The 27245-nt window shown below is 46.9% G+C and overlaps 2 protein-coding genes across 5 annotated transcripts in view; one reads left to right on the forward strand and one right to left on the reverse strand.

Annotated features, from left to right (window-relative positions):
* Positions 1-10509, reverse strand: part of WDR13 (WD repeat domain 13) — a 41788-nt gene extending 31279 nt beyond the window's left edge. Inside the window, exons 1-2 of one of the 3 annotated variants that reach the window (XM_068248606.1) lie at positions 9956-10509; positions 2815-2858 (exon numbers count right to left, since the gene is read on the reverse strand). The gene's annotated coding sequence lies outside the window, so the exon portion shown is untranslated. Of the gene's footprint in view, positions 1-2801; positions 2859-9955 lie in introns of all 3 variants that reach the window. The other 2 variants (XM_068248604.1, XM_068248607.1) reach the window with 2 other exon arrangements.
* ZWINT (ZW10 interacting kinetochore protein) overlaps positions 10441-27245 on the forward strand; it is a 36541-nt gene continuing 19736 nt past the window's right edge. Inside the window, exons 1-3 of one of the 2 annotated variants that reach the window (XM_068248608.1) lie at positions 10441-10669; positions 19683-19782; positions 24739-24853. In XM_068248608.1, the coding sequence (XP_068104709.1) occupies positions 10647-10669; positions 19683-19782; positions 24739-24853 (238 nt within the window). In that variant the 5' untranslated portion in view covers positions 10441-10646. The other variant, XM_068248609.1, reaches the window with a different exon arrangement.

Here is a 27245-nt window from a genome sequence, read left to right on the forward strand (position 1 = left end):
GAAAGGAAAAGTCTCAGAACAGTATAATTTCAATGGTAGGTTTATTTTAACAGTGGCAGATAGCACATCAAAAGGAAAATCGAAAAAATAACCTTAAATAAAAGATAGCAACTGATTTGCATTTAATTGAGTGAAATAAGTTTTTGAACCCTCTAACAATAAAAGACTTAATACTTAGCGGAAAAACCCTTGTTTGCAAGCACAGAGGTCAAACGTTTCTTGTAATTGATGACCAAGTTTGCACACATTTTAGGAGGAATGTTGGTCCACTCCTCTTTGCAGATCATCTCTAAATCCCTAAGGTTTCGAGGCTGTCTCTGTGCAACTCTGAGCTTGAGCTCCCTCCATAGGTTTTCTATTGGATTAAGGTCCGGAGACTGACTAGGCCACTCCATGACCTTCATGTGCTTCTTCGTGAGCGACTCCTTTGTTGCCTTTGCTGTATGTTTTGGGTCATTGTTGTGCTGGAACACCCATCCACGACCCAATTTCAGTTTCCCGGCAGAGGGAAGGAGGTTGTCGTTCAGGATTTCACGATACATGGCTCCGTCCATTTTCCCGTTAATGCGATTAAGTTGTCCTGTGCCCTTAGCAGAAAAACACTCCCAAAGCAAAATGTTTCCACCCCCATGCTTGACGGTGGGGACGGTGTTTTGGGGGTCATAGGCAGCATTTTTCTTCCTCCAAACACAGCGAGTTGAGTTAATGCCAAAAAGCTCTATTTTGGTCTCATCAGACCACAGCACCTTCTCCCAGTCACTCACAGAATCATTCAGGTGTTCATTGGCAAACTTCAGACGGGCCTGCACATGTGCCTTCTTGAGCAGGGGGACCTTGCGAGCCCTGCAGGATTTTAATCCATTGCGGTGTAATGTGTTTCCAATGGTTTTCTTGGTGACTGTGGTCCCTGCTAATTTGAGGTCATTCACTAACTCCTCCAGTGTAGTTCTAGGATGCTTTTTCACCTTTCTCAGAACCATTGACACCCCACGAGGTGAGATCTTGCGTGGAGCCCCAGAGCGAGGTCGATTGATGGTCATTTTGTGCTCCTTCCATTTTTGAACAATCGCACCAACAGTTGTCACCTTCTCTCCCAGCTTCTTGCTAATGGTTTTGTAGCCCATTCCAACCTTGTGCAGGTCTACAATTTTGTCTCTGACATCCTTGGACAGCTCTTTGGTCTTTCCCATGTTGGAGAGTTTGGAGTCTGCTTGATTGATTGATTCTGTGGACAGGTGTCTTTTATACAGGTGACTAGTTAGGACAGGTGTCCTTAATGAGGGTGACTAACTGAGTAGAAGTGTCTAACCACTCTGTGGGAGCCAGAACTCTTAATGGTTGGTAGGGGTTCAAAAACTTATTTCACTTAATGAAATGCAAATCAGTTGCTATCTTTTATTTAAGGTTATTTTTTTCGATTTTCCTTTTGATGTGCTATCTGCCACTGTTAAAATAAACCTACCATTGAAATTATACTGTTCTGAGACTTTTCATTTCTTTGTCATTGGACAAACTTACAAAATCAGTGAGGGGTCAAATAATTATTTCCTCCACTGTATATATATATACATACATACACATAACGCAACTGGTATCTTTACAAACTGTTCTTATATTATGTGATATCTACCTAATAAAGCTTGAAAAAAAATTGATACTAAGAGATGGGCGGGACCTTGGGAACTTAGTAGGGTGGTTTCAGTCCCCCAGCTCCCAGGTTGACCTACTCCACGCGGAAAGTTACTGAGTGGAAAAAGTAAAAAAATGGACAATACATGTATATTATTATTATTATTACTACTATTATTGTTTAGTATTTATATAGTGCCGACATCTTCCGCAGCGCTGTACAGAGTATATATAGTCTTGTCACTAACTGTCCCTCAAAGGAGCTCACAACCTAATCCCTACCATAGTCATATCTATATATTGTGTAGTGTATGTATTGTAGTCTAGGGCCAATTTCGGGGAGACGCCAATTAACTTATCCGTATGTTTTTGGGGTGTGGGAGGAAACTGGAATGCCTGGAGGAAACCCACACAGACACGGGGAGAACAAACAAACTCCTTGCAGAAGTTGATTTGGCTGGGATTCGAACCAGCAAGGAGAGAACGCTAACCACTACACCACCGTACTGCCCGTACATAATATGTAGATATTATTATTATGACCTACATGTTATGTGATTTGTTTGAATCTATGTAAAATTATCTTGAATGTATATCTCTGTTGTTTTAGGCTACTTGCACACCAAGACGTTGCGTTAGGTGCTACGTTAAGGTCGCATAACGTGCACCTAACGCAAGGCCTGGTGCTCTTCGATGTGGACGTCAGAGTGAGCCGCGTTGTGCAGCTCACTCTGGCGTCCGTGATGCCGTGATGCGTACTCTTGGACGCATGCGGCATCACGTGGTCCCGCCAGCCAATCGCCACACAGAGCGGCCGCACCAGGAAGTAAACACTGCACGTCACAACGTGCAGTGAATATTAATTAGCCATGTGCCCGGCCGCTCTCCGCTCCTCCCCAACCTGACTGAGCATGTGCAAACAGTCTAACGCGGCTTAAGCCGCTGTAACGCCTTGGCATGCTGCACTTTCGGAAGAACGTGCAGAGTTACATGTAACGCAACGTGGGCAGTGTGAACAGCCCACTTGTGTTACATTGCTGTGCGTTGGGGAAGCGTTACAGGCTGCACTAAAAACTTATTGAAACTAAGTAACACTTTAAAACCAGATGCACAAGAATTATTTTCAGGAAAAGAATGGGTAAGGAAACAGGTAAATGGTTGTGTTCAACTACCTGACTGACTTGCCTTGTAGGTTACAGGATCTGAGGTGTTTTAAAAATCCACTTATTCTAAAACAAAAAAACACACATACACATTACATGACATATGAGAATAATGACTGATGGATAATAAAACAAAACATGATTTTACTAATAACAATGCACAGATGACATAAGGCAATGGGAGATGGCTGAATAGGACATTGTGAGTGGGGGGACCTAGTAGAGGCCAGAAGACATTGGAATCATAATGTGGGCTCCAGCTGGAGAGGTAGGTAGAAATACGCTACTTAAAGGACAAGTGAAGTGGAGGCTGCCATATTTATTTCCTTTTAAACCAGTTGCCTGGCAGCCCTCTTAGTCTGTTTGGCTAAAGCAGTGTCTGAATAACACCAGAGACAAGCATGCAGCTAATCTTGTCAGATCTGACAATAATGTCAGAAACATCTGATCTGCTGCATGCTTGTTCAGGGGCTATGGCTGAAAGTATTAGAGGCAGAGGATCGCGATAGCGATGGAATAACGGCAGCGGTAGGCAGAGCTCCGCCTACCGTTGCCGTCATTCCATCGCTATCCAGCGATTGGTAAAGCTGTGTGTGCCCGGCCACTCACTCGAGTGGACTCGCCCCCCGCTCATTAACACTAATACATATTCACTGTCTTTGGCCAATTCACACACAGCGGTAGGCGGGCCAGAGAAGCGTGCGGGCAGCGGGCGGGCACTATAAAAAAAAAAAACTGAGGATACTGACAATCACTAGATTGTCTTGACATGAACCGCGGTTTCGGTTTTAAACCGAAAAACCGTGCAGCCCTAACGTGTGATAACTTTGATATCTTTGATAAGGTGTGATCTTTGTCTTATTACGGTTTAGTGAATCAAGCCCGATAAACGAACCTTTGCACGCGATCACGTGCGCGTTTCACCTGAAAAGCGAACGTGATCACACGATAACCTTCGTTTATCACGTGAACTAATACAGTTCACATGTAAACTTTTGTGAGCGACAGAGCGCTTTAGTGAATCAAGCCCTGTATGTGCAAACATGAACAAGTGGATAAAAGCAGTATTTTAACTACAGAAGTGACCAACAGGGATAACAGAAAATAAAATGAAGAAGGCTACTTCCAAAGGAGGTAACAGGCCAATGTAATAGGGTACAAATGTGATATGTGTATAATATATAGACCTGGAAAACCGAGAGTGGACGGTTATCTCCAACAGGCTCTGACAGTGGTTGCAAGTTATTGCAACTCACCTTTGTGTCCTGTTATATTGATCTGTGACTGTCACTGGCAGTAAAGCCCCTCCATTTCAATCTTAAATTCTTTATTAACCCTCCTGGCGGTCTATTAGAAACCGCCAGGGGGCACCGCAGCAGTGTTTTTGTAAAAAAAATGTTTAAATCATGTAGCGAGCCTTGGGCTCGCTACATAATAGCTGCCGTGCAGCGGCATCCTCCCCGCCCGCTTCGATCGCCTCAGGCAATCTTTGATCAGGAAATCCCATTCAAAGAACGGGATTTCCTGAAGGGATTCCCCCGGCGCCATGGCGACGGGGCGGGATGACGTCACCGATGTCATTGGGAGTCCCGATCCACCCCTCAGCGCTGCCTGGCACTGATTGGCCAGGCAGCGCACGGGGTCTGGGAGGGGGGGGGGCGCGGCGATCGGCGGCTAATCGTTGGGTAGCGGCAGCAATCGGAATGCACATGCAGCTAGCAAAGTGCTAGCTGCGTGTTGCAAAAAAAAAAAATTATGCGAATCGGCCCAGCAGGGCCAGAGATATCCTCCTGCGCGGCATAGCCCGTGCTGAGCACGGGCTTACCGCCAGGGAGGTTAACTTACTAGTAGGCCTAAGCCCGTTACAATAATGGGCTCTAGGCCTCCCTTACAACCCCCCTCCCCTCCCTGTGACCGCTGCCGCATGTCAGCGCCCGCGCACCCGACCCGCCCCGTTCTCCACCTGTCCCAACGGCTGCCTGCGTGCGGCATGTGGTGCGCAAAAGCATGGACACAGGGACACGCAGGAGGAAGACGCAGTGACAGAGGGGATTTATTATATAGGATCGGTTGTCTATTTCTATATAATACTAGCTGATGGCCCGGCATTGCCCGGGTATGCATTTGGCTGGTGTTGGCTCCGCCCACTTTTTCTAACCCTAACACAAACACTCAATGACCAAGGTTGTGTTTGGCATCAATCATTTGTATATTCCCATGGAAATTAAATAAATCAGATTGGCAGTTTGTGACTTGGCAGCAATTGTAATATTCCCCTTGAATATTGTGAGGGAAATATTGATTGGCTTTCTTAGGCTCTACCCACTTTTCTGAATATTAATCCCAGTCACCCAGTAACCAACTGTGCAAAGTTTGAAATCCCTGCCATTAACAGTGAAGAAGGGCTGCAGTTTACATTTTACCATGGAAATCTGTTTTTGACTCCACCCAATTTTTGTAACCTTGACACACAGTCACTCAATGACCAAGTTTGTGAACTTTCGGGATCCTGGCATCAAAATTGTGTGAATGGAAGCAGTTTATCCAGCAAAAAAATCTGATTGGCTGTTTGTGGCTCCGCCCCTTTAGTCACTTAACCACCCTGGCGTTCTATTAAGATCGCCAGGGCAGCTGCATGAGGGTTTTTTTTAAATAAAAAAAAAAATATTTCATGCAGCCAACTGAAAGTTGGCTGCATGAAAGCCCACTAGATGGCGCTCCGGAGGCGTTCTTCTGATCGTCTCCGGCGCCCGGAATAAACAAGGAAGGCCGCAATGAGCGGCCTTCCTTGTTTTGCTTAGATCGTCGCCATAGCGACGAGCGGAGTGACGTCATGGACGTCAGCCGACGTCCTGACGTCTGCCGCCTCCGATCCAGCCCTTAGCGCTGGCCGGAACTATTTGTTCCGGCTGCGCAGGGCTCAGGCGGCTGGGGGGACCCTCTTTCGCCGCTGCTCGCGGCGGATCGCCGCAGAGCGGCGGCGATCGGGCAGCACACGCGGCTGGCAAAGTGCCGGCTGCGTGTGCTGCTCTTTATTTCATGTAAATCGGCCCAGCAGGGCCTGAGCGGCACCCTCTGGCGGTAATGGACGAGCTGAGCTCGTCCATACCGCTAAGGTGGTTAATGAGAGGTTTGAGGCCTCTCCCATTAACAGTGTAAAAATGGCAGAAATTTCAATATTCCCCTTGAAAATCAATAGGTGGATTTCGATTGGCTGTTGTAGGCTCCACCTACTTTTCTGAATATTAATCCCAGTCACCCAGTGACCAACTGTGTCACGTTTGAGAACCCTGCCATTAACAGTGTAAGAATGGCTGCAGTTTATGAAAAAAGTTAGTTGTTTTTGGCTTTTTCTATCTTTGACACACAGTCACTCAATGACTAAGTTTATGAGCTTTGGGGTCCTTGGCATCAATATGTTGCATTTGTATCCCTTCCCATTTTCCGAATTTAAACCCCAGTCTCCCAGTGATTGACTGTACCAGATCTGAGGCATCTGCCATTAAGAGTGTAAGAATGGCAGCAATGTAAATATTCCCCTTGAAACTCAATAGGTGAATTTTAATTGGCTGTTGTAGGCTCCACCTACTTTCCTGAATATTAATCCCAGTCATCCAGTGACCAACTGTGTCAAGTTTAAAACCCCCGCCAATAACAGAATGGCTGAAATCAATCTAACAACTCTGATTGGCTGTTTGTGGCTCCACCACCTTTAGTGAATTTGGACCCCAGTCACCCAATGACTGACTGTATCAGGTTTGAGGCTTCTGCCATTAACAGTGTAAGAATGGTAGCAATGTAAATATTCCTCTTGAAAAATCAATAGGTGAATTTTTATTGGCTGTTGTAGGCTCCACAAACTTTCTAACTATTAATCCCAGTCACCCAGTGGCCAACTATGTCAAGTTTGGGAACCCTGCCATTAACAGTGTAAGAATGGTTGCAGTTTATATTTTCCCATGTAAAACATTTAGTTGTTGGCTTCGCCCACTTTTTCTGACTTTGACCTATAGTTACTCAATTACCAAGTTTATGAGCTTTGGGGTCCTTGGTATCAATCATTTGTATATTCCCATTGAAATTCATCAAATCTGATTGGCTGTTTTTGGTGGCAATTTAAATATTCCCCTTGAAAATCAACAGTTGAATTTCGATTGGCTGTTGTAGGCTCCACCCATTTTCCCAAAAATGAATCCCAGTCACCCAGTGACCAACTAGGCAAAGTTTGAGAACCCTGCCATTAACAGTGTAAGAATGTCTGCAGTTTATATTTGAGCAGTGAAATTTGGTTTTGGCTGGCCCACTTTCTGTAACCTTGACACACACTCACTCAATGACCAAGTTTGTGAGCTTTCAGGTTCCTGCCATCAAAAATGTGTGAATGGAAGCAGTTTATCCAGCAAATAAATCAGATAGGCTGTTTGCGGCCCCGCCCCTTTAGTGAATTTTGACCCCAGTCACCCAATGACTAACTGTAGCAGGTTTGAAGCCTGTGCCATAAACAGTGTAAGAATGGCAGCAGTTTAAATATTTTCCTTGAAAATAAATAGGTGAATTTTGATTGGCTGTTGTATGTGTGAGGATATATGTGGTGATGGTGATATGTACGGTAATATGCAGAACACGGGTACCGTTTTTTTATTAGTATCTAAGGTAGCCTCCATCTTGTTTGTCTACTTCACATGTGTGGGGCTATGAAATATTCTAGTGTCGCCTGGACATAGTACATTTGCATCTGAAGGTGAACTCTTGTGAACAGTGGAGCAGGAACTGCTAAATTGACTTGCTAGCTTCGGGCAAGGAAATGGCTCATTAGGCCACTAGCCAGTCATGTCCTCACCTTTGATCTGCTGTGAAATACTGTCTCAGATGTGTACTATTGTCGCCTGGCTCAAAGAAGCTGCTAATGTGATTGTCTGTATGTCAATGAAACTACATTTGCATTCAGTTCCTCTGGATACAGGTAATTAGGTAACGACCCTCTATTCTGTCCTGGATCTTGCATTGCTTTGAACTTTGTGTATATGTAAACAAGCCAATATACAATCCAGACTAAATGAGTCTGAACAGTTGGAAGCTAACACAGGAACGTTTGAAGTTTACATATGACAGCCTGCTGGAAGTGTGTGAAGTCTATGAGTATAAACAGGAAAAGCTTTGAAGTGGCATGTCATAGCCAGCAAGGATGTGCTGTCACACCTGAAGAAATTGGACTATTCCTGGATCTGGACTAGAATAGTCACAACTGCTAGAATAGTCACAACTGCTAGTTCCTCGGAGATAGCAAAGACGCTAGAGCTGCCCTGACCTGGTCAGATTGCGTTCTCCCGCAAACAACGTTCTAACCTACACGCTGGTAATGTTATGCTAATAAACCCCCCTAAACATTCTCATAACCTCGTGCAAGTTTCTCCTTTGAAAGCCGTTGTGCTGACCAGCAACGGTTAGACACTTGGTTCCTCCCGGCCAGAACGATCGGCAGTGCTGTTTATACCCAGAAGGCAGTTCTCTCGCCACGCAGGGGAGAGCTGGCATTCTGTAATATACACCTGCCTGCAGCTAACCATACCACCGGCTGGGACCTGCACCAATCACCTACTGCGGACCCTATACCTTGGAAGTCCACCCGAAGAGCCTGGTTCCCGGCTGCCTTGAAGGGGACACACGCTTATATTGGCTGGACATCGCTGACAGCCAATATTATCCAGGTGAGACCTGCCCTGGATAGGACAGTGACTTTTATATACTATCTAGTCTCTAGGAGCGCCTTGTAATATAACACACAGGGAGCAGGACACGACTGACCCTCAAAGGGAACCTAAAGTGAGAGGGTTATAAAGGGTGCCAATTTATTTGTTTTTAAACAAACAGACTGCCTGGTTGTCCTGCCGATCCTCTGCCTCTAATGCTACGTACACATGCAATTTTCTGATAGATTTACTGTCAGATTGATTATTTCCAACATGTTCGATCTGATTTCCGATAGATTTTTTTTATCGATTTTCCGTTCACTTCTGTGATCAGAAATTATATCAGACATGTTGGAAATATTTGATTTGACAGTAAATCTATCAGAAAACTGCATCGTGTGTACCTAGCATAATACTTTTAGCCATAGACCATGAACAAGCATGCAGATCAGGTGCTCCGACTGAAGTCTGACTGGATTAACTACATGCTTGTTTCAGGTATGGGACTCATGCTATTGCAGCCAAAGAGATCAGCAGGACTACCAGGCAACTGGTATAGCTTAAAGGACAGTACGAGGATCACCTCAGTTTCAGATGTCACCAGTTCGGCATCTACTGCACCTGCGCGCAGCTGTACCACTCGCAATCATGCTCATGTGGCCTGGAGCGTTCGGCACAGGCGCAAGAGTACTGCGCAGAACGCTTCAAACCACGTGAGTGCACTTGCAGGTGGCATCTGAAAACGGAGGGGATCCTGGGAGACCGGAGCTGCAGCGAGGGACATATAGGCTGCCAGGGGCTGGAGGAAGCCTGGCTAAGTAGAACTTGTTTTTTTATTTTACCTCACACCTGATATTTAAAAGAAACCAAAGATGACAAAAAAAAATTTCATACATACATGGGGCTTCCTCCAGCCCCCTGATTGCTTCCTCGTCATCCTCCTCTGCCTCCTGGATCTTCGGTAACAAGTCCTGGTATCTTGGCCAGTCAGGGCTTACTGCACATGCGCGGCTTGGGCGCGTGCGCCCGCCCTCCTGCCACTGGGAGCTTCTGCACCTGCCCAGTACTACTGAGCAGGTGCAGAACTCTCCTGGGTCTGGTAGTGAGGCTGGGGGAGCACGCGTTGCCACACTGCGCATGCGCCAACTGGCCAAAGATACCGGGATCTGTTACGGAAGATCAAGGAGGCGAAGGATGGCACCAAAGGAGAGATCATGCCAGAGGGGGCTGGAAGAAGCCACAGGTATGTATGATTTTTTTTGTTTTCAGTCATCTCTGGTACACTTTAAAAGGAAATAAATATGGAAGTCTCGCTTTAGGTTCCCAGAAACCCCTGCCACATAGCTTATCCCTGGTAAGACACCTCCTGTGGATGGAGCATCCCATAATCCATGTATCAGCCATTAGCTACAAGCAAACCACACAAAACAACCCGTGTATAATTCATGAAAAAGGTAATAAAAAGCAGGTAACCTGCTCCGCCGGAAGCTCCATCCGCCCAGACTCCTGCGCTGACGTCATTATCTCCAGCACTAGCCATTCCATTGGTTTCCGAGCTGTCAAATTCTCCACCAATCACACAGCAGCTTCCTGGTCCTCGTCCAATGGCTGCACAGAAGAGGCGGGGCTTATCTAGAAAGCGACAACATACAACAGCAGCGCTGTGCTCCTAGCGCTAGAAGACTCGCCGTTCGATTGACTGTCCTCATTTGTGGCGCCATTTTGTTGTAGGCTAAGAGCATCATTATGTATATTGTAAAGTTATTATTTTAAATAACATAAAATAAGACGAAATAAAGCATTAGCTGTGTAAAGCCTCTCATCCTAGCAGTGATCAGTATAGGTTTGCTTAGGTTTTGGGATTCAGGGGATTTCTTTCACTCGCCATCGTACACACACGTCTAGAACGTCATTAATTTCTGTGTGTCGTCATTTACAAAGTAAAGTCGGCAGAATTTTCCTCACAGTAGAAGCAATAATGTATGGGGCAATTAGGGGAGCAGAGTCGTTCCATTGCCTCCACAGAAGTGTCCGCAGGACGTCTCCATGGTAACCGGAGTTAGAAGGCGGGAATTAGACGCTCTGGCCAATGAGCGGCCAGCAGCTTCGGTCGGGCAGCCAATTATGTTTGTAGTGTGAGGAGCGGGAAGGTGACGGCTGCGGGATGGTGGAAGAGGCAGCGCTGCAGTAAGTGAGCCTTCCTGCGGGGTGCTGATCCCCCACAATGCCCTGGTGACCCTATCAGGTGATCCCCATCATGCCCCGCTGACCCTATCAAGTTGCCCCCACAATGCCCCGCTGACCCTATCAGATGGCCCCCACAATGCCCCGCTGACCCTATCAGGTAGTAACCCCCACAATGCCCTACTGACCCTATCAGATGGCTCCCACAATGCCCCGCTGACCCCATCAGGTGACCCTATCAGATGGCCCCCACAATGCCCAACTGACCCTATCAGATGCCCCACTGGCCCTATCAGATGGCTCCCACTGACCCTATCAGGTGACCCCCACAATGCCCCACTGACCCCATCAGGTGACTCTATCAGATGGCCCCCACAATGCCCCGCTGACTTCATCAGGTGACCCTATCAGATGGCCCCCACAATGCCCCATTGATCCTATCAAGGTGGCCTATATGCGAGTATATACGGTAGATATTATTTCGTATATATAAGGGATTCCTGTGTAGTGTGTACACATCATATATACAGTCACAATCAGATGTGTATATCTGAGTTTAAAAATACAGGGACTGCTTTATTGAAGCAGCACAAGTAATTATTTTTTGATTGGTTCATTTTATTTTTGTGGACTCAGCAGAGCTATTACTGTATATATACATTATTTATGATGACCATTATCTGAGAAATAGAACATTTTATCATATTTTCTATTTTAATTATATTTTAAATTCATTAGGAGTCGGTACATTTTTTTTTTCCTGACTCCGACTCCAGGTACCCAAAATTTGATCTAACTCCGACTCCACAGCCCTGCCCAGCAATTCAAGTCCGAGTTAGTCCATGGGAAGGGTGTCATAGCTGGGGTTGCAAGATCAAGAAAGACACGCTAAGGGGGGAGAGGATCCTGCCAAAGGCTTACAATCTAAAGGGAATTGTCCGTTAAATAATATGTACAGCGCACGTACAACAATCCACTCACCCAGTTGCGCTCTCCAGAACTGGTCTCTATGGCAACGGCGGTGTCATGTGGCCTGCCCTCAGTACGTATCAGCGTGTCTCATGACACCACCGTGACCATGGAAATCGCCGCTAAAAAGTGCAATTGGGTGAGCTACCACCCAGTCTTCTATCTGCACATTTTCCTGAGAGAGGGGAGGAGACACAAACTCAACAGTGTTCTCCAGAATTTCTTTACAGCCGGGTGGCATGAAAAAGTAGCCTGGTGGGGCGCGACAGGGTAATGCAAGTCCGGCACAAGTCTGCCTACAGCATAGGAGGAGGATGTAGAGGTGAGCCGATGACAGCCGGGTGGTCACAAAAAATTAGCCGGGTGGAGCATCTGGCTAAATTAGCTAGGGAAGAACACTGCTGCTTCTAGAGAAATGTGTCCACTTTCTAAAAAAAAATTTTTTAAACCCCGGCCTTAGAGCCTTCTCAATCCTCTTTGATGCTCTCGGTCCACCCTTATTCCCCTGTTAGTTATTAGACCTGCTAGTTAAAGGATACCCAAAGTGACATGCGACATGATGATATAGACATGGGTATGTACAGTGCCTAGCACACAATCCTATGAGAAGATGGCTGGACTATTATCCTCACACCAGACACTAATCAGATTGGCCACTGCCACTAAAGCTAAACCTTTAACCCATTCCTTTATCCTTACAGAGCAGTGTTGATATACAGCCTAATTAAACCACATTATTATTGTCAAAACGGATGCAGGCATTACATGGAAGAGAAGTCTCAGACTCTAAAGTGTCATCTCTGTCCATAAAAATAAGAAATACTCCTGTTCTTCCACAGCCTGTCCAACAGGGCCAAATATGTATTTAAAGGATACCCGAAGTGACATGATGAGATAGACATGGGTATGTACAGTGCCTAGCACACAAATAACTATGCTGTGTTCCATTTTTTCTTTCTCTGCCTGAAAGAGTTAATATCAGGTATGCAAGTGGCTTACTCAGTCCTGACTCGACTCAGACAGGAAGTGACTACAATGTGACCCTCACTGATAAGAAATTCCAACTATAAAACACTTTCCTAGCAGAAAATGGCCTCTGAGAGCAAGAAAGAGATAAAAAGGAGAATTTCTTATCAGTGAGGGTCACACTGTAGTCACTTCCTGTCTGAGTCAGGACTGAGTTAGCCACTTATATACCTGATATTAACTCTTTCAGGCAGAGAAAGAAAAAATGGAACACCGCATAGTTATTTGTGTGCTAGGCACTGTACATACCCATGTCTATCTCATCATGTCACATGTTACTTCGGGTATCCTTTAAATATGTCTTTGGCTCTGTTGGACAGGCTGTGGAAGAATAGGAGTATTTCTTATTTTTATGGACAGAGATGACACTTTAGAGTCTGAGACTTCTCTTCCATGTAATGCCTGCATCCGGTTTGACAATAATAATGTGGTTTAATTAGGCTGTATATCAACACTGCTCTGTAAGGATAAAGGAATGGGTTAAAGGTTTAGCTTTAGTGGCAGTGGCCAATCTGATTAGTGTCTGGTGTAAGGATAATAGTCCAGCCATCTTCTCATAGGATTACCTGCGATCTGGGAGACAGGATAGCAGCTTTACACGCCCCATAGTCACATATGGAGCCTGACTGGTAATCACGGTGCAGCAGAGGGCCTGGTCCCTGAGTGAGGAGGAGAGCTGAACCCTGAATGTTAAATGAATATGACATTTCAGCACAATTATTTGTCTTTTTCTTTAGCTTTGTGTGTGTTTGACAAGGGTGAGAATCTGCCACTTTTGTCTGTGCCTCTGTTGGATCACTTCGCTTTTTATCTCAGTTGTCGCTTTTTCTTTTAAGCCAACCTGAAGCGAGAAGGTGATGGAGGCTTCCATATTTGTTTCCTTTTATAACAATACCGGTTTCCTGGCAGCCCTGCATCACTAGCGTCTGACTCGCACATCCAAAAATTAGGAAGAGCGGAAGCGCACATCCACCGTATAGCAAACTTTGCTCCAAAACGTTAAAAGTTACAGGCATCAGTACTGCAATGTTGAGCAGAGAGAAGTACAGGCAGATGGGGGTCAGCAGCAGTTTCGTGCCATAGGTGTATGGCGCTTCATCAGGACATCCTATGGTGCAAAACAGCTGTTGACCCCCTATCTGCCTGTACCTCTCTCCTCAACATTGCAGTACCGATGCCTGTAACTTTTAACATTTTGGAATAAAGTTTGCTATACTCTGGATGTGCGCTTCCGCTCTTCCTAATTTTTGGATATTGCTGTTAACGTTGGTAAGCTGCACTCCGCTGCATGCACTCTGCCTCCGTCCTGTGCATCAATACCTCTCCCTACTCTATGGCGTCAATTCACCAGAGAGGATTTACTAAGAGAAAAAAGGTAGGTAGTTTATCTCATGAGGTATTTTAACACTCTGGAGTCAATTCACCAGTGTGAGAGGACAGAGAGAAAAGTGTTCGATAGCAGGGGATAATGGAGAGATATGCATGAGGAAAGTGTGAGAAAGCAGAGAATTAGATAATCGGTATTAATGATTTACATCATGGGATACTTTTCCTCTCTGTAAGCTTGAAAGTGAAGCATTGTGGGTAGGAGGCGGAGTTTTACCACTACCTGACCAGAGTATTCCCGCCTTTTACTGCCGGATTATATCATAAATCATATCACGAGTGAGTCTGAACTTCTTCACCACCTCTGTCTCAGTAAAATGATCAAGAACTGTTCTCTCACGAAAAATACGAGGGGCGATTAAACAGACCCTCCTCCTGCGCCTTCGTCTCCTCATAATAGAAGCAAGCTCTAAGGCCTAGTGCACACCAGAGCGGTTCGGCTGCGTTTTGCGATCCGCTTGCTGCTGCGGATACGCTTGGGTAATGTATTTCAATGGGCTGGTGCACACCAGAGCGGGAGGCGTTTTGCAGAAACGCATACTCCCGGGCTGCTGCAGATTTTGGATTGCGGAGGCGTTTCTGCCTCAATGTTAAATATAGGAAAAACGCAAACCGCTCTGAAAAACGGCACTTCAGAGCAGTTTGCCTGGCGGTTTTTGTTACAGTAGCTGTTCAGTAACAGCTTTACTGTAACAATACATGAAATCTACTACACCAAAAACGCTTCACAAAACCGCAAAATGCTAGCTGAAACACTACAGAAAAATAAGAAAAAGCGTTTCAAAATCTGCTAGCATTTTGCGGATCTGCTAGCGGTTTTTGGTGTGCACCAGGCCTAACAGAGTAAGCTCAAAAGGCTCCATCTTCCACAGCAGCAACTGCTGTGTGAAAACCACGATATCTCCAGGTTCATTCAGGGGATAAAGAGATGAAAAAATAACGAATGGCCACACCCCCTTTCTTCCCTGGTGAATTGTGATTGGAGAAAAACTAACTACTAACTATCACTTATTTATCTCATACTTATCTCACATTTATCTCTTGCATTTCTCTCTGTCGATATTTTCCCCTATACTTCTGGAGAATTGCTATTTGGAGATATCACAGGAGGTAAATTACCTCCCAAGAGATAAATAGGTTGGTAACCTCTGGTGAATTGACGCCTATGGCGTCAATTCACCAGAGAGCATTTACTAAGAGAAAAAAGGTAGGTAGTTTATCTCATGAGGTATTTTAACACTCTGGAGTCAATTCACCAGTGTGAGAGGACAGAGAGAAAAATGTTCGATAGCAGGGGATAATGGAGAGATATGCATGAGGAAAGTGTGAGAAAGCAGAGAGTTAGATAATCGGTATTAATGATTTGCATGGGATACTTTTCCTCTCTGTAAGCTTGAAAGTGAAGCATTGTGGGTAGGAGGCGGAGTTTTACCACTACCTGACCAGAGTATTCCCGCCTTTTACTGCCAGATCATATCATAAATCATATCATGAGTGAGTCTGAACTTCTTCACCACCTCTGTCTCAGTAAAATGATCAAGAACTGTTCTCTCACGAAAAATACGAGGGGCGATTAAACAGACCCTCCTCCTGCGCCTTCGTCTCCTCATAATAGAAGCAAGCTCTAAGGCCTAGTGTACACCAGAGCGGTTCGGCTGCGTTTTGCGATCCGCTTGCGGCTGCGGATACGATTGGGTAATGTATTTCAATGGGCTGGTGCACACCAGAGCGGGAGGCGTTTTGCAGAAACGCATACTCCCGGGCTGCTGCAGATTTTGGATTGCGGAGGCGTTTCTGCCTCAATGTTAAGTATAGGAAAAACGCAAACCACTCTGAAAAACGGCACTTCAGAGCGGTTTGCCAGGCGGTTTTTGTTACAGTAGCTGTTCAGTAACAGCTTTACTGTAACAATACATGAAATCTACTACACCAAAAAACGCTTCACAAAACCGCAAAATGCTAGCTGAAACACTACAGAAAAATAAGAAAAAGCGGTTCAAAATCTGCTAGCATTTTGCGGATCTGCTAGCGGTTTTTGGTGTGCACCAGGCCTAACAGAGTAAGCTCAAAAGGCTCCATCTTCCACAGCAGCAGCTGCTGTGTGAAAACCACGATATCTCCAGGTTCATTCAGGGGATAAAGAGATGAAAAAATAACGAATGGCCACACCCCCTTTCTTCCCTGGTGAATTGTGATTGGAGAAAAACTAACTACTAACTATCACTTATTTATCTCATACTTATCTCACATTTATCTCTTGCATTTCTCTCTGTCGATATTTTCCCCTATACTTCTGGAGAATTGCTATTTGGAGATATCACAGGAGGTAAATTACCTCCCAAGAGATAAATAGGTTGGTAACCTCTGGTGAATTGACGCCTATGGCGTCAATTCACCAGAGAGCATTTACTAAGAGAAAAAAGGTAGGTAGTTTATCTCATGAGGTATTTTAACACTCTGGAGTCAATTCACCAGTGTGAGAGGACAGAGAGAAAAATGTTCGATAGCAGGGGATAATGGAGAGATATGCATGAGGAAAGTGTGAGAAAGCAGAGAGTTAGATAATCGGTATTAATGATTTGCATGGGATACTTTTCCTCTCTGTAAGCTTGAAAGTGAAGCATTGTGGGTAGGAGGCGGAGTTTTACCACTACCTGACCAGAGTATTCCTGCCTTTTACTGCCAGATCATATCATAAATCATATCATGAGTGAGTCTGAACTTCTTCACCACCTCTGTCTCAGTAAAATGATCAAGAACTGTTCTCTCACGAAAAATACGAGGGGCGATTAAACAGACCCTCCTCCTGCGCCTTCGTCTCCTCATAATAGAAGCAAGCTCTAAGGCCTAGTGTACACCAGAGCGGTTCGGCTGCGTTTTGCGATCCGCTTGCGGCTGCGGATACGATTGGGTAATGTATTTCAATGGGCTGGTGCACACCAGAGCGGGAGGCGTTTTGCAGAAACGCATACTCCCGAGCTGCTGCAGATTTTGGATTGCGGAGGCGTTTCTGCCTCAATGTTAAGTATAGGAAAAACGCAAACCACTCTGAAAAACGGCACTTCAGAGCGGTTTGCCTGGCGGTTTTTGTTACAGTTGCTGTTCAGTAACAGCTTTACTGTAACAATACATGAAATCTACTACACCAAAAACGCTTCACAAAACCGCAAAATGCTAGCTGAAACACTACAGAAAAATAAGAAAAAGAGGTTCAAAATCTGCTAGCATTTTGCGGATCTGCTAGCGTTTTTTGGTGTGCACCAGGCCTAACAGAGTAAGCTCAAAAGGCTCCATCTTCCACAGCAGCAGCTGCTGTGTGAAAACCACGATATCTCCAGGTTTATTCAGGGGATAAAGAGATGAAAAAATAACAAATGGCCACACCCCCTTTCTTCCCTGCTGAATTGTGATTTGGAGAAAAACTAACTACTAACTATCACTTATTTATCTCATACTTATCTCACATTTATCTCTTGCATTTCTCTCTGTCGATATTTTCCCCTATACTTCTGGAGAATTGCTATTTGGAGATATCACAGGAGGTAAATTACCTCCCAAGAGATAAATAGGTTGGTAACCTCTGGTGAATTGACGCCTATGTGTCTGAATCACACACCTGAAACAAGCATGCAGCTAATCTTGTCAGAAAACTGATCTGCATGCTTGTTCAAGGTCTATGGCTAAAAGCATTAGAGGCTGAGGATCAGCAGGATAGCAACTGGTACTGTTTAAAATAAATATGGCAGCCTCAATATCCCTCTGTTCAGGCTCCCTTTAAAGCGGTATTGTCACCATAAAAATCACATTTCAACAGCAACTGGTCTGAGTGTATTAAGTGATAAAGATGCTAATCCTGCATTCAAAACTTCTTCTGCTGTTATGGTTTGGAGTTATCACATACTTTATGAGCACTGGCCCTAGTGACAAACAGTGCCAAAGAGTTGAATGCTGGGAGTTCTTATTATCTATAATATATTCATCCTCTTCCATTTATTGCCCTGCCAGCTTCTTATCTGACACACCCTCTGATTACTTGTGTTTTACAAGCAAGGCTGAGGTGACTCACCGATTGGAGAATAAGACAGTGTAGTTCCTTAGTGGGAGTGTCTGAAGACTCTGGGAGGAGGGCAGCTAATGAATACACAATGAGCAAGAGAAGGGAGGGGTGAAAGCAAGAGTCAGGGAGGTTATGATGTCAGCATTAGCGTGGCAAGATGGCCACTGCCTAGAATAGGATTTTCTGCTTTTCCTTTATAAAATTCACAGGAATCAGTACGTGAATAGCGCAATACATCTGTTATGCAAGTAGAAGTAGGTTTTTTTTTTTTTTTCTAGGTTAGCATGGGTGTCGCTTGTTCTTTAAAGTTAACCAAAGACGAAGCACCCTCATGTATTTTACCATATATATCAGTGGGAACATTAGAGAAAACACAGACCCTGCTCTTTGTTTCATCCTTCACTGCTCAGCCTGCTTGTGTTCAGGCCTGATTAATTCCCTCACTGAGCATTCAGTCTGGCTTTGCTCAGTCCGAGTCTGTCTTCTCTGAGCCCAAGCCTGCCCCCTTCTGGCTCTGCTATAATGACTCAGCTATAATGATTCCTGAGCAAAGCCAGACTGAATGCTCAGTTAGGGGTGGGAGGGAAGGGACGCAGGCGGGGAGTGGCGCTATGGAGGAGGTGGGGGAGCGGCAGAGACTGACTTTTCAGATGTAAACAGCCGGCTGGTGACAAGCTGCGTGTCGCCAGCACGGCGATTGATTTATGGGGGTACAGCAGAGCGCAGGGGGGAAACTGGGACAAACAGTATAGCAACAGAGGCTTGGTATTATTATATGCAGACCCAGCCTCTGTATGCTAATTGGATTCTTAGAACCCACCTCTGGTTCTCTTTAACCACTTGACCACAGTGGTAACCCCCCCCCCCCCCTAAAAACCAGGCTGTGTTCTTCATAATTGGCCACTGCAGCTTTAAAGCCAAGCTGCAGGGCCGCACAACACAGCACACAAGTGATTTCCCCCCCCCCTTTTTCTCCCCACCAACAGAGCTCTCTGTTGGTGGGGTCTGGTCAACCCCCCCCCCCCCCCCCCCCCTTGTGTTTGCTTGTTTTTTAAAATTCCCTCCTTTCCCCCAGGCGGCCAATCGCGCGATTGGCTGTCATAGGCTTCTGCCTATGAGAGCCGATCGCTCTCTTGTCCCCCAGCGCTCGCAGCGCTGCACTATGTAAATAGACGGCGATCACGCCATCTAACAGTCTCCCGAGCAGCAATAGCCGCTCGGAGACTGAAGAGGGGGCGGACCTCCGCCCCCCAAGAATGAGATGCTTGCGCACCCTGCGCGCGATCTCCTTCAGTAGCCGGCTTCAGGACCTGACGCCAATTGGCGTTAGGCGGTCCTGGGGCTGATGCCGCGGCCACGCCCATCAGCGTGGAGCGGTCATCAGGTAGTTAAAGTGTCCATAATGTCTCCTCATTGTGAGATTCCTCCTATTTCCTGTCAAAGTGACTAAAGTGACTACCATGTCTCAGACAGCACAAAGAGCCTTAGAAATGGTTGTGGTTGTAGCATTTATCCACGCTATCCTTCCCCACCCCCATGCGAGGATGATTATGCCATGTGTTTATTGTACTGTAACAGGCTTTTGGACTCCGTCACCCATAACGCAGGTTTGGACCTTCATCTGAAGAAGAAGGGAGAGGATGAAGTCCCTGCTAAAATCTTGTTGCACTATACAAAGGTAGGTTTTGCAGCAGAGACGGGAATGCCGTCTTGCCTTGTCAGAATTTCATGACATGAGTTGAGGTGGTCATTGAGATGCTAATGACTTTAGCTGGGGTGCAGTTTGATTGCATCTTGGAATTGGGCCAGTCCACTGCACTCCCTGTCGATTTTGATTGGTTCAGTTCCTTGTAGCATATAATTTGCATGCATGCCAGAATTCTTGACATCTCGTTGACCATCTTTACGCACAGCCATGCATGAAAGGTTTACTGAGGCTTAAAGAGAATCTGTATTGAAGAAATGTTATATACATAAACATATTAGCCTGTTCGCGGACATCTCCTAGCCCTCTTTGTGACATTTTCGGTGCTCTCCGACGCAATATTGGTGGTAAAATAGGTTTTATAAACCGTTTTGTAAACATTAAAGATGGCTGCCAAAACCGGAAGTATACTGAAAAGAAACAGGATGTATACTGCCTTATGTTTGCACGACAAGTTTATATTATTACACAGTGAATGCAGCCTTCAGATGTTATGTGCAAGTTTAGAAAACGTTTTACCATCTGCCTCTATTGCTCTGTGCCACTAAAGCGTGACAAGAATCTTCAGACTCCTTTATAAACACAGCTGTTTCTTCTGAGCCAGGAGTCTGGGCTCTGCACTTGGGTCTGGGTAACAAATTGTCAGCATGTGACAGGCAGCTCCCTCAGCCTCACAGACACAGCTGAGACTGAGAGCAGAGACCTGTCTGTGAGTGAGAAATAAAGCACACAGGAGTGAGCCTGCAGGGGGCATGCATAATTTGTCCCTATCGCAGCAGAGGCAGCTCCTTCCTCTCTGGGTCGACAAAGCTTGACAAAGAAAAGAAGATTAGATATATTACAGAGACGGTGCAACTAGAAAAGGCTGCAGTAAGCCAGACCACATTTGAACAGGTATAGAAACTTGTAGGGTAGGATAAATAAGGCTGAAAATTTTGTTACAGAGTCTCTTTAACCAGTGATTACCAAATTTTCTGCTTAACCCCATCCCTGGGTACAGGTCTAAATATCTTATAGTTTAGTAATCATAGTGTTGGCTTTAGTACTAGTGGTCCCCTTTTTTCCCCCATTATACAAAGCTTCTGCATTGAAAACCGTGTTAAAATGCACAGATTGAGAAGATTGCAGCCTCTAGCAGGCGTACGAGAGAGAACGGCTCGGGAGACTTGGGCACGGGACACAGCCGGTATATGGCTGATCCTGCTGTTGCCGTGTTCATTACTATTCCCCCTCCAGGCCGCCATGGATAGTGGGGGAATTAAATAATTCTATTATGTTTTAAAAGTAACTTTAGCTCCGTCTTCTGACGGCGCCGAAGTTACTCCCTGTGCGCTGCTATAGACGTAATTCCTATTAAGGCCTATGGTGGCGCCGGCTGCTTCGAAATCTCCATGCGCTGATTTCAGCGTGTTCGTCTAGCAGTGTGTAGTGCAGGAAGGTGCTAGCGCCTGGACTCTAGAGCAAGTATTTAGAAGCAATATTCTACATGAGAAGGTTAAATTGTACCTGAGATGGGGAGATTGAAAAAAAAAATGATACATACCTTCCTCCAGGCTGATTGCTCCCTCGTCGGCATCTTGCACCGCCTGGATCCTACGCAATTCGGCCACAAAGTCCTCCGGTCCGGGGCGTACTGGCCTGGCCGGGAGCACACAGGCTTAATTATTGGAAGGACAAAGATTCTACGTAAAAAAACATCATGGCACATCAAAATCTTGAAAAAAATCGATACAACTTTATTCATACAAAAGGTGAATATTCATAGAAGGTTCATCCAAAAAATTCTGTCTTTAAGAATAGCAGTAAAGATTATCAAAAGATATTTTCAAGAGACTAGTAAAATCAATAATCTGGCTTGACTGAGTTGGCAATGATTTGTTTCTGGTGGCAAAGACACATGTTCGTTTCGGGTATTTAATACCCTTCATCAGGCCTTATTGCATATAATTGTCTATTGGGCCCAGTTGACCAAAAGAGCCAGATCAGCATAAGGTTAGAAAAAAAACAAGGCATCCGACTAACCGGATGCAATAACACTATCCCACAGGCTGGTAACCGGGTAATCCAGCAGCTACAAAGGGAGCACGCAGGCACCATAAGCTTCCGGCGACAGGGAAGAGTGTGCGGCCGGACTGCGCCGACTGGCCCAGACTGAAGGACTTACGGGGCCAAATTGCGAGAAAGCAAGGGTGTGACCAGCCTTTAGGAAGTCCCAGGTATGTATAATACCAAGTACTTAAACCATTTCTGCCGCCCGGACGTGAAGCTCACGTCCGGGCAGCTGCTCTGCTGCGGTGCCGCGCTTCGGCGCGATCGTGGGCGTGCCCCCGTGGAGTCCCCCGGTAGCCCTGGGATCAGTGAACGGGAACATGGTTCCCGGTCACTGATCCGTGTCCCCTGCAGAAAAACCAAAGCGCTCTTACAAGAGGCTTCAGTCTTTCTGCGCCTCAAAATTTCCGCATCCCCCTTGTGCTTCCGCTCAGCAAGAAGCACAAGGAGGTATATAAAAAAAAAAACTCAAGGTGGCCATCTTGTGGCCAAATAGTAAAACTACACCTACATATTTTTTACATTAGAATTTACACATATAACAACATTAAAAATGAACTGTTTATTTCCCACACCAAAATATTACCCAAATAAAATTTTTAATGGAAAAAAAAATTACAATTAAAAAAAAAAAAAGACATAAATAGTTACCTCAGGGTCTGAACTTTTTAAATATGCATTTGAAGGGGGTATACTAACATGTTTTAAATTATAAGCTTGTAAATAGTGATGGACGCAAATGGAAACAATGCACATTTATTTCCAAATAAAATATTGGCGCCATACATTGTGATAGGGACAAAATTTAAATGGTGTCATAACCGAGACAAACGGGCAAATAAAATATATAGGTTTTAATTATGGTAGCGTGGATTATTTTAAAGCTATAATGGCCGAACACTGAGAAATAATGAATTTTTTTCCATTTTTTTTTTATCAATCCTGTTTAAAATGCATTTATAAAAAAAAAAAAATTCTTAGCAAAATGTACCACCCAAAAAAAGCCTAATTAGTAGCGGAAAAAACAAGATATAGATCAATAAATTGTGATAAGTAGTGATAAAGTTATTAGCGAATGAATGGGAGGTGAAAATTGCTCTGATGCATAAGGTGAAAAATCCCCGCGGGCTGAAATGGTTAAAGGATATCCGAGCTGAAACAGAAATTTGAATCCTTACTTTCCTGGGTCTTCTTCCAGCCCCTAGCACTGTATGTGTTCCCTCGCTGCAGTTCTGCTGGCTTTCAGTGCGCCGCTAGCCCCTCCGTAAGATCACAGACCACAGCTGTGGTTGTGGGCTTTTGCTCGTCCATGCACCTCTCTCAGCTACGCTTCCATGGCCAGAAGTATTCTGTACTCACGCAGTTTACAAAGACTTAAACTGTACAAGCCCAGAACACTCCCGGCTACGAGTGCACGATCGAGCGAGCTGGGAAGACGTGCATGCACAGAAGCCTGTAACCACAGCTGTGGTTGGTGATCTTACGGAGGGACTGCAGCAAGGGAAACGCATAAGACTACTAGGTGCTGGAAGAAGCCACAGGTAAGTAAGGATTAACTTTTCCTTTATAGCTCAGATTTCCTGTAAAGTGTATACAAGATGTGAGATCATTAATAATAGCCTCCCTACTGTGCAGGCACAGAATGCTCCAGGCAATGGGGTGCGTGGCCGGGCTGAGCATGCACAGAACGCAGCTACTGAAGGTCTTAAAGGGAAGGTGCAAGCAGTTAAAAAAAAAATCTACTTATCTGAGGCTTCTTCCAGACCCTGGCAGCCTATGTGTCCTTCGCCGCAGCTCCGCTCTCAGCCGTTGGCCCGAGGTCCCCTCTGTTGCAGGTCAGCATCTTCTGCGCGCGGCTGCAGCGATTGCGCTCAGGTGGCTTGCAGCATTCTGTGCAGCGGCAGAAGTACTGCGCCTGCGCAAAACGCTCCAGACCACGTAAGAGCGAGTTCGGCATCTGGAGCGGAGCTGTGGCGAGGGACACCTAGGCTGCCAGGGGCTGGAGGAAGCCCCAGCTATGCCTACATTTTTTTTTTTCAATTTCCATCTCAGGTTTCATTTAAAAGAAAACAAAATCCTGACACTCAAAACCTAGAAAGGACGAGACACCAGAGAGAGCTGAACCCCCGCAGGGTGTACTATTGTATGGGTGGCCAGAGTTCTTCTTTAAAGCGGGATTGTCACCATAAAAATCAAATTTCAACAGCAACTGGTCTGAGTGTATTGAGTGATAAAGATGCTAATCCTGCATTCAAAACTTTCAAAAAAAAATGTTTTGCTGTTATGGTTTGGAGTTATCACAAACCTTAGGAGCACTGGCGCTTTAATAGCCATTGCCAAAAAGTTGCATGCTGGGGGATCTTTTTATCTATAATATATTCCTCCTCTTCCCTTTATTTCCCCCTCCTTCTAATGACATAAGATAGTGCACTTCCTAGTATAGACCTCGGTGGGAGTGTCTGAAGACTCTGGGAGGAGGGCGGGTAACGAATACACAATTAGCAGCAGTAGGGTCGAGGTCAAAGGTAACAAAAATGGAAACTGCCTAGAATAGGACTCTCTGTTTTTCCTTTATAAAAGTCACAGGAATCATAACGTGGACAGTGCAGTACATCTGTTATGTAAGTAGAACTGGTATTTATCTACTTATATATGTGGTTTTTTTTTTATTTCTAGGTTAGCATGGGTGTCGCTTGTTCTTTAAAGCAACGAGTTGTAGTGTGTTTCCTGCTAGACATCTAATCGCTGTAGGATACTTTTATATTGTACCTTATAGTCATGATGTGGAGTCTCTAACCTAATGTTGGCCATTAAACAATGAACTCCACAGTATTCATATTGGTGAAAGGGAGTTTCAGCTCCGCCTCTCTTCTCTCTTAGGAAAACTGCAGGAAGCGGAGGGTGCTCTGCAGCCAGCTATATGTGCTCCGCTTCCTGCTCGAGTTCCTGCAAGACGTCAACTCTGCCAACTGGGAAGAAGATAACCCTGAACTGAGTGAGTTTCGCCTTTTACCTTTTCAGAGTATGCTGAGGGATGGGTGCCTGGAATGAGGTCTCATGGGACAAGTGAAGAAGCAGGGGGTGGAGCTACCTGGAGTGATTTGGGAAGTCCGAGTAGGGAGGTGCCTGTGCCTGAATTGGGAGGCTGGAGGAGGGAGAGGCCTGGATTGGCTTGGGAAGCTGGAGAAATGGGTCCTGGATTGCCTTGGGAAGCTGGAGGAGTGGGGCCCTGGATTGGCTTGGGAAGCTGGAGGAGTGGGGCCCTGGATTGGCTTGGGAAGCTGGAGGAGTGGGGCCCTGGATTGGCTTGGGAAGCTGGAGGAGTGGGGCCCTGGATTGGCTTGGGAAGCTGGAGGAGTGGGGCCCTGGATTGGCTTGGGAAGCTGGAGGAGTGGGGCCCTGGATTGGCTTGGGAAGCTGGAGGAGTGGGGCCCTGGATTGGCTTGGGAAGCTGGAGGAGTGGGGCCCTGGATTGGCTTGGGAAGCTGGAGGAGTGGGGCCCTGGATTGGCTTGGGAAGCTGGAGGAGTGGGGCCCTGGATTGGCTTGGGAAGCTGGAGGAGTGGGGCCCTGGATTGGCTTGGGAAGCTGGAGGAGTGGGGCCCTGGATTGGCTTGGGAAGCTGGAGGAGTGGGGCCCTGGATTGGCTTGGGAAGCTGGAGGAGTGGGGCCCTGGATTGGCTTGGGAAGCTGGAGGAGTGGGGCCCTGGATTGGCTTGGGAAGCTGGAGGAGTGGGGCCCTGGATTGGCTTGGGAAGCTGGAGGAGTGGGGCCCTGGATTGGCTTGGGAAGCTGGAGGAGTGGGGCCTGGATTGGCTTGGGAAGCTGGAGGAGTGGGGCCGGGATTGGCTTGGGAAGCTGGAGGAGTGGGGCCCTGGATTGGCTTGGGAAGCTGGAGGAGTGGGGCCTGGATTGGCTTGGGAAGCTGGAGGAGTGGGGCCTGGATTGGCTTGGGAAGCTGGAGGAGTGGGGTCGGGATTGGCTTGGGAAGCTGGAGGAGTGGGCCCTGGATTGGCTTGGGAAGCTGGAGGAGTGGGCCCTGGATTGGCTTGGGAAGCTGGAGGAGTGGGGCCCTGGATTGGCTTGGGAAGCTGGAGGAGTGGGGCCCTGGATTAGCATGGGAAGCTGGAGGAGTGGGGCCTGGATTGGCTTGGGAAGCTGGAGGAGTGGGGCCTGGATTGGCTTGGGAAGCTGGAGGAGTGGGGCCGGGATTGGCTTGGGAAGCTGGAGGAGTGGGGCCGGGATTGGCTTGGGAAGCTGGAGGAGTGGGGCCTGGATTGGCTTGGGAAGCTGGAGGAGTGGGGCCGGGATTGGCTTGGGAAGCTGGAGGAGTGGGGCCCTGGATTGGCTTGGGAAGCTGGAGGAGTGGGGCCCTGTATTGGCTTGGGAAGCTGGAGGAGTGGGGCCTGGATTGGCTTGGGAAGCTGCAGGAGTGGAGCCTGGATTGGCTTGGGAAGCTGGAGGGGCCTGGATGGGCTTGGGAAGCTGGAGGAGGGAGGTGCCTGGATTGGGAAGCTGGAGGAGTGGGGCCCTGGATTGGCTTGGGAAGCTGGAGGAGTGGGGCCTTGATTGGCTTGGGAAGCTGGAGGAGTAAGGCCTGGATTGGCTTGGGAAGCTGGAGGAGTGGGGCCTGGATTGGCTAGTGAAGCTGGAGGAGTGGGGCCTGGATTGGCTTGGGAAGCTGGAGGAGTGGGGCCTGGATTGGCTTGGGAAGCTGGAGGAGTGGGGCCCTGGATTGGCTTGGGAAGCTGGAGGAGTGGGGCCCTGGACTGGCTTGGGAAGCTGGAGGAGTGGGGCCTGGATTGGCTTGGGAAGCTGGAGGAGTGGGGCCCTGGACTGGCTTGGGAAGCTGGAGGAGTGGGGCCTGGATTGGCTTGGGAAGCTGGAGGAGTGGGGCCTGGATTGGCTTGGGAAGCTGGAGGAGTGGGGCCGGGATTGGCTTGGGAAGCTGGAGAAGTGGGGCCCTGGATTGGCTTGGGAAGCTGGAGGAGTGGGGCCCTGGATTGGCTTGGGAAGCTGGAGGAGTGGGGCCCTGGATTGGCTTGGGAAGCTGGAGGAGTGGGGCCCTGGATTGGCTTGGGAAGCTGGAGGAGTGGGGCCCTGGATTGGCTTGGGAAGCTGGAGGAGTGGGGCCCTGGATTGGCTTGGGAAGCTGGAGGAGTGGGGCCCTGGATTGGCTTGGGAAGCTGGAGGAGTGGGGCCCTGGATTGGCTTGGGAAGCTGGAGGAGTGGGGCCCTGGATTGGCTTGGGAAGCTGGAGGAGTGGGGCCCTGGATTGGCTTGGGAAGCTGGAGGAGTGGGGCCCTGGATTGGCTTGGGAAGCTGGAGGAGTGGGGCCCTGGATTGGCTTGGGAAGCTGGAGGAGTGGGGCCCTGGATTGGCTTGGGA

This window comes from Hyperolius riggenbachi, chromosome 8 (assembly GCF_040937935.1).
Source record: "Hyperolius riggenbachi isolate aHypRig1 chromosome 8, aHypRig1.pri, whole genome shotgun sequence".
Taxonomy (NCBI): domain Eukaryota; kingdom Metazoa; phylum Chordata; class Amphibia; order Anura; family Hyperoliidae; genus Hyperolius; species Hyperolius riggenbachi.